Below are 10,584 nucleotides of genomic sequence, written 5' to 3'. Positions count from 1 at the left end.
GGTCATACTTTGCCCAGGGCTCAAAAAAACCAACAACTTTGGGCCATGCTGGATGGGTCACCACATTCGGGCTCCTCTACCACAAAGGCTGGGAACTTCGAATTCTGTCCCAAACCTTTCAGTGCTAGAGATATTTGAAGATTACCATTGACTCAAGAAGCCATAAAAAGAAAACATACTACTATGGTTACTTAACTAAGATTGCTGGGAAGTAATATTATTTTAAGACGAATAAACGCTTTCGTGTCACCTCCGCTCTCCCCAGAGGTATGACGGGGCTCTCCCCGGCTTGTCTACGTACAAGCGAAAGGATGGCACGCATGCGCATTAGGTCTCGTAACCGAACTAACTGCCCGTTCACGAGCCAAACCTCCTGCGCCTGCGCAGTAACGATCCCAGCAAAGGGGGCGGGGCTATCAGAATAGAGCGACGTTATGAGTCGTTGGTGGGTAGTGGTCTTGCCGCCATTTTGATTTTTTAACCCTCGGTGGTGGCCGAAAGAAGTGGCGGCTGGACCGAGCTGCGAGCTTTGAATCCTCACCCTCATTGAATCATTTCCCCTCCCCTAAACTGAGAAAATGTCCGCCAACAGGAACCTGAAACAAGTGCGGATCGAGAACAACTCCCCGGCGGCTGCCCCTCCGATGAGCATGGTGGGCGGCGGCAGTATGAAGGGGCTGCGAGGTCTGGAGCAGAAGCAGCAGCCGCCACCGCCTGACAATGAAGGGGCGGCGGCCGCCCTGGGGCTCCCGGAGGACGAGGAGGCGAGCAGCGGCGGCTTCACGGTCGACATCAAGAGCTTCCTCAAGCCCGGCGAGAAGAGCTACACGCAGCGCTGCCGCCTCTTTGTGGGCAACCTGCCCACCGACATCACCGAGGAGGACTTCAAGCGCCTTTTCGAGCGTTACGGCGAGCCCAGCGAGGTCTTCATCAACCGGGACCGCGGCTTCGGCTTCATCCGCCTGGTGAGGAGCCTCCGCCCCGAGAACCTCCTGATTCCCCTGCGGCCCCCACCCCGTGCCTGTGAGAGTGGAAGGGGGTTGGTAGGGAGAAAATGCTTTCGATACCATATGATAAGCCGTTTGTGTGATAAATATCCCCCCAAATATATATATATATATAGAGAGAGAGAGTGCGCTGGAGGCGGGATTGCCCCGTCCCGCCCCTTCCCCCGAGAGGGATTCTGCGGCATTCACAGCGCGCGACCCCCCAACCATCGCCGCACGAGGCTCCTTCCCCATCCTTATCTGCGCAAGCGCGAAAAGACTGCATTTTTCTTTACCCCGGTGTTTTCCATGCCTGCCATGTGTTGCCTATTATCACCCGGACTCCCCCTTTTGCCCCCCCCCAAGAGCTTTTTCCTGCTCTTCCGATTTTTTTTTTTTTGCAATTTATTGCGTGGGATGAATGTGGTTGTTCGTACAGTCCGGCTGGCTTTTCTGCTGCTTAGATGTTCTGAGGTGCACCGAAGAAATATCTTTTTTACAAAGCAAATCAGCGCACTTTTATTCAGTGGGGTTTTGTTAATTGGGAAGTCGCCTTTCAGCCTCATCGAGGCACCCCAGGGCAGCTAACAGTCGTAAAACACAATCGTAGCCAGGATTTGTTATTTGTTTCATACTTCGGAGAGAAAAAGTAGCTTCCCTGTTGCCATGTGCACAAATGGCTGCTTCCCCATTTACTTGTCTCGGTGTTCTCTCAAATAGACAACTCACCATCTTCCTGCCAATTCTAGCCGCTGCCCTCTTTTTCTTCTTCTCCAATCCGATCTGTCCGCTCCTACACTGACTCCTTTATTTATTTGTATGTGCAGCAGTATCCCTCCTCTTTAAACAACGCCAAATATGCTGCATCTCCTTGTTACCATACTTATTTCTGTGTTAATTCCCTTTCTGTTGAGACAGTAGTATTCAATATGTTCTGGTTCCATTTTCTTTTTTAAAATTATGAGGTGATTAAAATTTGTTCCAGATGTTCTTTGTCCACTTCAGGAGATGTGAAGGCCAGTTGAGAAAAACCTGGACAATTCAGGAGGAGGACAAAAACCCTCATCTCTCTGCCTCCCAATCATTTTTTTTTTGATGGAAAAAGTGAAATATTTTTAAAAGTGTTGAAAATAATTTCTTGGACTGAGTAAAATGCTTTGCCAGACAAGATTTTGCTCATTCAAGATGCATAGCATAAAAATATGTCAGGACATTTCCTCTCATTTTTCCATTGGAAAAAGGAAATCTTGAGAAGTCCTGTTTCAGAAAATTCCTATGAAATAGATTTTCTCTTTTGGAATGAGTAAAATGTGATAATGTAGCAAGGATGCGGTAGTTCGCAGCTCTCTATTTTGAGTATGTTTGCAGTTTTGCTTGTTGAAAACTGCAGCATTTATTCTTTTAAATACCATATATGGGCTAATTAATACGATTTCGTATGCTTATCTTACTGTATAATTGATCAGCGTGAACCAGAACTATGCTTCCCAGCAGCCTTTGCTGTAGGAAGCCACACTCCCCTCCTCCCCCATGGTATACTTGTCCCTGGTGTTGGGAACCCTTGAAAAGGGGGAAAACTGAAGGAGGAAGCCATACTCCTTTCCTCTTTCCACCATGTACTTCTCCCTACCAGAACTATGTCCCTTTGCTGAACTTTGAAGAACTTCCTGCCTGTGGACGCAGGACAAACTCTGTTGAACTACAGCTGAGTCAGAAAGCCTGTTCGCAAAGTTAGGGGAGCCTGTGTGTGGTGTGTGTGTATGGGGAATATATGAGAAAGGAGAGCCGATTTGCAAAGTTAAGGAAGCCTGTGTGTGTGTGTGTGGGGGGGGGGGGGATCTGAGGAAGATTTTTACCTCAACTCCTCCCCCTTGTAGCCCCCAACCTCCATAGTACACACTCATCCCTCAACAATAAACTTACCCAGGATTCAAAGGGTGGGGAGGGTGTAGAAGATCCCATGATCAATGTATTGTTGAAGGTTTTCACGGCCGGAATCACTGGAACACGGCCATTCAACCCGGAAAACCCATAGCATGCTAGATCACATGATCCTTATGCTTTCAAATCACAAGATCCAACCCAATACGCACCAAATCTGGAACCAAGTTGCCTTGTTGCTTAAGAAGACCTCAACTGTACTGGGTAGGGGAGAATTGGTACATTTTGTAGTGGATACTTTAGGTGTATTCCCAATGTTTTATACTACTTTTTTGTACTTGGTCTACTATACTTCTAACTTGGTACTTTCTGCCTTCCTTCGGCCTTCCTTTGCCTCAGGGAGTTTCAAAAGGAAGTTCTCTTCAAGGAAAAAAAGATCAATTATTATTGGTTAACAATGCTTTGAACTTGATGTTTAATAAAAATCAGATTAAATAGCGATTTAAATGTATGTAGTGAAATAGTAAGGACATCTAAACAACACGGTTTTCCTAGTAGAGAAGAGAACAAACCATAGTAGCTTGAAGGAAACAAACTGGCTTTCTGTCAGACTGGATTAAAATCAGTTATGGTATTTAAAAAATTAAAATCAGATTTTTAAATTTAAATTGGATTTTAAAAAAGGAAATGCTTTTTGAGGAAAATCTCTAAATATGGTTTACTTTTCTATTTAAGAGAGTGCAAAGATTATCATGAAATAAGTTTTTAGTTATGTAGCTTGAGACTAGATCTATACAAGCAGCTGAATGTGAGGAAGGACAAGTAATAAAAATGAAAACTTTTGAGCAGAATATTCCACAAGCTTGTGTGTAGCCCAAAGTTTATCATTATTCTCTCCCTGGGGGAGAAAATCTGTAATGGCCGCAGGCTGTAAAAGAGACCCAATTTGGGAATATGTTAATGAAGTTCCTTTACCTATGGGTAATTCAGGCATATGTGCAGAATTCAAACACAGCAGTAAACAAATGCAAGGCCTTGTGGCCCAAATAAAACTGGAGTTAGTTTGCAGTAATCTTGTAATTATTTGTATATTTGTCATAATATAACCAAATCAGTAATTTTTGTTATAACTGTAACACTAATCTGAAAAGTTATTTTAAAAATGAAATCTTCATTTGATTGATACCAGCAAAAATGAGTCCTTATGTAGAAAACCATGATTTAAATCCACCCTGATTTCTGAGCCATGTTTAAGGGGAAAAGGTAGGGTGGGAACATTGGAACCCAAAATTCACTAAATGCCAAACTATAATTTCTTGTTTTTTCCAAGATGTGCCACTTCTTAAGGCAAGGAAGAGCAGCCTTACTTCATGATCTGTGTGTATGTTCCATCCTATCCAGAAATTGTTAATACTTCTGCAGAAGGATTGGAAAACTGTGGTCTGTTTTTCTTTAAGAAAGTGTTCACTGTATATCACTATGCATAATACAAGCAGTGTTTTCATGCTGAGAATTGTTCCATTTTTTATTTTGGCCTTGAATCAATATAATTTGTCAGAAAATTATGCACGTGCAGCCTTCTTTTAAGTGATCTGTTTTAGAAGTTCTTCAGGATTTAGCACATTTTCTCCATTTTTTTCTTTTTCTGGGCAAGTTTGGTAGTGCAAAGCATCCATAGCTTATCAAGGACAATCCAGTTAGGTGTCTGCAGTCATAGCTTGGCATGTCTGAATTGATCCATTCTGGGAAAGTATACAACACTTCCTGTTATAATAGGGGTCATGTTGTTCCTTAAAAGAGAAGCCTTGTTCCCCTGATCACTTGCTTATGGTTAGATGGCAAAAAAGAATATTCAGTAGCACAAACCTGTTAAAGCTGGAGTAATTGTTTACATGCTGCAGAAGTTAAGTAAAGTTCAAGTTATTTTTGGGAGGATGGAATTGGTATCAGAGGTCCAGATATGGGGTTCATTGATTAATGTTAAATGGTCTGGTATTAGTCTCGTAAACTTATGGTACCCGAAGCAACCTGTTGACATAATAACGTGTAATAAAAATGATACATTTCTTCTTCAAAGGAATCACGGACACTGGCTGAAATTGCCAAGGCGGAACTTGATGGAACTATTCTGAAGAGCAGACCACTGCGAATTCGATTTGCTACCCATGGGGCTGCTTTAACAGTGAAGAATCTTTCACCTGTTGTTTCCAATGAGCTTCTGGAACAAGCTTTCTCTCAGTTTGGCCCTGTGGAAAGAGCTGTTGCTGTCGTAGATGATCGTGGCCGAGCAACTGGAAAAGGTTTTGTAGAATTTGCTGCAAAACCTCCAGCTCGGAAGGCACTAGAAAGATGCAATGATGGAGCGTTCCTGCTGACAACGTAAGTTTACTTTGGTGAATTTAAATGCTTGTTTATACAAATAGAAAGCTACCTAGATGCTAAGGTTATACTTTGATCCAATCTGGTAGCAAGTTCTGTTGTGTGACAGCAGAGAACTGAAATGTTACTTTTTGGCAATACTACCCAAAGTGGTTCAAATACCATCTTTGATAGAACTGTTCGGTCGCACAAAACTCTTACCGGTACTTGGAAATCTGAATTGGTATCTGTATTTAGTTCAAGGGAGGGTAATGATAAATGGAGAGAGTATGACCAGCCCAGTATTGTGCAGTTGACTCGATAGTGGACCTTCTGGTCAAATTTCAACACCTCATCCTTTATTCCATGTTCTTTCACACAGGTCTCAATTGCGTGAAATAAAATTAAAATGAAATGTGAATTTGAAGACTCTTGTTCAGAAAAACAATTGAAGAATTTGGAATGAAGTTATAAGTAAATTCCACAGCCAGCTTGCATAATTACTGGTTGCAAAGTAGAAAAGTTCAGTCCTTGATGGAATGTTCTGTAGGCAAACTTGACTTTTGTTGGGTGACGAACTGTTGGCATGTGTGTTGGGTTGCAACTTAGTTTTAACAGATTCTGACTGATTTATTAAAATGTATGATCACTTTTTTTAGAACTCCTCGACCTGTTATTGTAGAGCCTATGGAACAATTTGATGATGAAGATGGACTCCCTGAGAAATTAATGCAAAAAACTCAACAGTATCATAAGTAAGTTCATGCATTCTCATCTGAGAGAGGGGCACTTGTAGGGAGATAGCAGTTGGTGGGAGGAAAGTGCTGAAATCAAATAAGCTTTGCTTTTTAATCCCTCCATTTTCTTCTGGAAGATTGGGGCTGTTCTTAGTTTCAACATATAACTCCTGTTGTATCAAGTTTCACCATGATGGTTAATTTTGTAAATACATGAGGAATGCTTGAAGAAACCATTCCTCTTTGAACGTCAGAGGTTAGCCCTGACTTGTATAGCCCAGACTAGTTGGATCTCATCAGATTTCAGAAGCTAAGTAGGGTTGACCCTGGTCTGTATTTGACAGCAAAAAAAGCAAAATGTCAAAGATTAGTATACTGCTGTTAGATTTATTTGAATTAAACCTGTACATGTGGACTATGCTTTCCTTTGTAGGGAAAGGGAGCAGCCACCGCGTTTTGCCCAACCTGGAACTTTTGAGTTTGAGTATGCTTCTCGGTGGAAGGCCCTTGATGAAATGGAAAAGCAACAGCGGGAGCAAGTTGACAGAAACATCAGAGAAGCAAAGGAAAAACTGGAGGCAGAGATGGAAGCAGCTCGACATGAGCATCAATTAATGTTGATGAGACAAGGTGCATAATATATTTGGTTCAGTTTCTATCTTGTAGGCTGAGGGTCTAGAAAGTGTCTCGTGAAAGATACCTTTCTTATGACAGGTTATCTTATTGTCATAATACATTTTAAAATCATCCAGATTTTAATGTTTCAGAAGAAGTTGAGAGTGTGTGTGTGTTCCAAATAAGCTCATTATTTAACACTTTTACTGTTCATGACATTTTGTAAACATATAGTTACTCTTTTCTTTTAAGTAATTTAATGGGGACCTTGCATTATGGCATTGATATGGGAATTATCCATATGTGCCTTGAAACTGTAGTTTACTTTTGCTAGGAAAATTGTTAGTAATTTCTGTTTCATGACCAGAAATGACAATCCCTGTCCACTGGTGAAATCCAGTGCAGCATTTATAGGTGTTTGGGCAGAAATCTGCGTTTTTAATCATTATTGAGAGATGGACTGCACCCTTTCTCAGGAGATCAGGAAAGCTATCAGCACATGAAATGCATTTGTAAATCTTATAAAGTATAACTTCTAAACAATAAAAGAAAGATTATTTCACTATAGGACAATTTCTCAAGCCCTTTTAAAATATTTATTTTATTGACTACGTCTGATGTACACCTGTTTGTGTTTCAAAGGCAATTGCTAGCTGCTGTTTTGACATTTTCACAGATCTTATGAGGCGTCAAGAAGAACTGAGACGTTTGGAAGAACTTCGAAATCAGGAGCTACAGAAACGAAAGCAAATACAATTAAGGTATTTTTCATTTGAAGGTAATGTTGGAGAGAAGTGGCTGCATCTTTTAACTAGCATTGTTCTCCATTTGAGCTTGAGGACATCTAGGTTTTCTCATCAGCCAATCACAGGGAGGCAGGAGTAAACTATCTTGAGCCTCCTGGGTTGCTGGGGCCCCTCCCCTTCTCCAGTTCTCTCCTGCCTCCGGGGAGTGCAGTTGGGTTCAGTCACCTTCTCCTTTACCTTGCTAAAGATCTAACATTTTCCTTCTTAACTTTCCTCTCTGCTTCTATTTCTTTGGCTTGCTATCGAGAGAGAAGCACAGTTCTCTCTTGGCGACTGTGTTTAAATGACTGAAGGTTCCTTTGCACTAGGCTGGCCAGTTGGCTTCAGAAAAGACACGGAAGGGGAAAAATGCCTCAAAGGGAGCAACTGTTCCTTTCCTCGTACGAGGAAAATGCGGCAGCTGGAGCAGATTTAGCAGCAGAAAGGATGGGCACGTCCTCCAGAATGGACTGGAAGCTGATCTCCGTGCTTCTACCCCATGCAGACAGTTAGTGGCTTTATCGTCCATGGTACACACCTTAGAGAGAAGAGTTCCATCTCTGCATCCTCACATCAAACGCTTCCTTAGAGGGGTATCCTTTAAGTCCTTGTCAACTAGGCACCGCTTTCCCACTTGGAAGCTGTATTCAGTTTTACATGCTCTGACTAAGCATCTCTTTCAACCAATTATGGACACTTTGCTCAAGCATCTCAGAGTGAAGACTATATTCCTTGTGGTGGTCATCTTGGCACAGTGAGTGTCAAGAGTTAGTGGCACTGTCAGTCAAACCATCCCTGTGCGTCTTCCACAAGGACAAGGTGGTCCTTAGGATGGATCCCTCCTTCACCTCGAAGATTCATTCTACCTTTCACTGCCAGCAGGAGAACTTCTTACTCTCCTTCTGTCCAAACCCTCGGCACCTGAAGGAGGTTTATTGGCACAAGCTTGACATAAGGCGCACCCTTAAGGTGTTTCTTATCAGAACACAGGACTTCAGAAAATCAGAAGCGCTGTATATATCAGTTGTAAGTCATAGCAGAGGTTTCAAGCTGTCAGCTCAGACTATCAGCAAGTGTTTGTGGGAGTGCATAGCTGAGGCCTACAAGTCACAGAACTTGACTGTACCAGTAGGGATTGCAGGTCATTCAGTGAGAAATGCCTTCACCAACGCTGCCTTCAATAACAATGCATCGGGGGAGGAGATCTGCAGGGCTGCGACGTGGTCTTCCATCTCCACCTTTGTGCGCCATTACAAGTTGAATGTTTTCAGTTCGGCAGATGCCTGTTGATACCCCACATAAATCAGGCGACTGTGACTGTTATTGTAACTGTATTCTGTTGGTGTTGAGCTTCCCAGCCTGTTCTTCTGTCAGTGTTTGCTGGGCTGCTCCATTTATCCTCCAAGTTGCGGTCTCCCTCTGTTCTGTTCTTGTTACATGCTCATTGCTTCCTTCAGGCAGAGAGGTGTTTGCTTGCTTCAATCCAGTGGGTGTAACTTTTTCAGAATCCCAGAACTGGAGAAGGTGCCCCCACCAGACCGGGAGGCTCAAGATACTTTATTCCTGCCTCCCTGTGCTTGGCTGATGGGGAAACCCAGATGTCCTTCATGAACCCTTCACGGTTGAGTACCAATGTTTGAACTAGTGCGGACTTATTAATAAATGAAGGAAATTGCTGGTGATTTCCTATTTAATTTTCATGAGGTTCCTCTTCTCCCCAGTGGTAGAATGCCAGAATGGAAGGTCTAATACTTATAACTGTCATTAATGCAAACGGAAGATTTGAGCTATATCTTAATGAACTGGGAATGTTTTTGGCTTGGAAGGAGTAGTAAGCGTTTTAGAAAATTATATTATGTTTATAATGTTTAGACATGAAGAAGAGCATAGACGACGTGAAGAAGAGATGCTGCGTCAAAGAGAACAGGAAGAACTCAGGAGACAGCAAGAGGGAGGATTTAAGCCAAATTTCATTGACAATGTAAGTGATTTATTTTGTAACTAAAAATAGACACTTGGTTCTTTCCCTATACTCGTAAGCATCTACTGAAGTGGTATGTTTTTCTGGCTGTACATCTCTTTTGAAAATTAATTTCTTTAAGTTATCTCTGGAATCTGTGATGAACTCATCCTAATGAAATAATTTTCCATAATGGAGATAACTCTTGAATGCCTTGTAAACTAATGACAATAACATTTTTTATTTTCATGTTTATATTTAATTTCTGCTATTTAAGTCTTGGATGATTAATATTACTGTCAGCCGAAGTACTATAATTCTTTCATTTGGAAGGCCTGTAGAGGGTTGCATTTTAAAATATAAAGCATGTAGCATAGCCCTCCTGAGATTTTACCACATCACAACATTGCGGGGGGAAGGTTACAACACCTGCTTGAACGATTCCTCTCCCTTTAAAAATGTGTTAAAATTGTGCAGACAAAGTTCTGTATTTTAAACTCTTGTCTGATTTGGAAGACTCTGAATATAGATAAGACATGATTATAAGAGATCAGTTCATAAAAGTTGGAATGAATAGGACTGTTCTTTCCACATTTGTGCTTTCCTCTTCTATGTAAGAAGAGTAAAAGTAGAGAAACAAATTTTTTCTCCTGCAGAATTGTTAAGCTTTGGTTAAATCTCCAAAATACATGGCTGAAAGTAAATAGGTGCATATTTATGTTTAACCACAAAGATAGCAGGATACATCCTTTGTGCATCCAAAGCATTAAGCAAACTGCCTCTAGGTCATTAGAGGCACAGGATAAATACAGAAGAATAGAAATAGTGCAGAAAGTAAAAAAAGGCATTTTGAATTCTCAAAAGTGTCATCTCCATCTATAAATCTGAAACTGATGTCGGAAGACTGATTTTATTGTAGTAGACCTTGGTAGTGGGAGGAATTGCAGTGCAGCCACATACTCTGAATGTAATCACCAGATGGTGTGGGAGCGATGCAGTGACAGCCATTCCAGAAGGAAGACACTGTAGGCCACATCCCAGAGCAAGCAGAGGGATGAAAAAACAGCACAGGTTACAGCAAGCATGCCAGACCTGCCAGGAAATTTGTTGGAGCAGAAAAGTCTGATGATCCTGGCTCCTCAGGAGACCTCAAAGGTAGCTGCTGAAATTGGAGCAACCTAGTTTAATGGCAAAATAAGATCACCTGAATGCAGGCAACAGAAGTAAGTTTAGAACGAGCAGTTAGTTCTTTGTTGTGGTGG

General features: G+C 41.9%; 1 protein-coding gene across 3 annotated transcripts in view; it reads left to right on the top strand.

Moving 5' to 3' along the window:
* Positions 1-434: 434 nt before the first annotated feature.
* Positions 435-10,584, top strand: part of PSPC1 (paraspeckle component 1) — a 64,688-nt gene continuing 54,538 nt past the window's right edge. For 2 of the 3 annotated variants that reach the window (XR_007244358.1, XR_007244357.1), the window contains exons 1-6: positions 435-965; positions 4,945-5,246; positions 5,885-5,980; positions 6,396-6,592; positions 7,254-7,338; positions 9,235-9,343. Coding sequence is in view for 1 of the 3 variants with exons in the window: in XM_048495093.1 (XP_048351050.1) it covers positions 579-965; positions 4,945-5,246; positions 5,885-5,980; positions 6,396-6,592; positions 7,254-7,338; positions 9,235-9,343 (1,176 nt within the window). In the remaining 2 variants the exon portion in view is untranslated. The remainder of the gene's footprint in view (positions 966-4,944; positions 5,247-5,884; positions 5,981-6,395; positions 6,593-7,253; positions 7,339-9,234; positions 9,344-10,584) is intronic. The other variant, XM_048495093.1, reaches the window with a different exon arrangement.

Source organism: Sphaerodactylus townsendi, linkage group LG04 (genome assembly GCF_021028975.2).
Source record: "Sphaerodactylus townsendi isolate TG3544 linkage group LG04, MPM_Stown_v2.3, whole genome shotgun sequence".
NCBI classification, from domain to species: domain Eukaryota; kingdom Metazoa; phylum Chordata; class Lepidosauria; order Squamata; family Sphaerodactylidae; genus Sphaerodactylus; species Sphaerodactylus townsendi.
The sequence above is the reverse complement of the archived record's forward strand: the minus strand, read 5'-3'. Positions and strand labels throughout refer to the sequence as shown.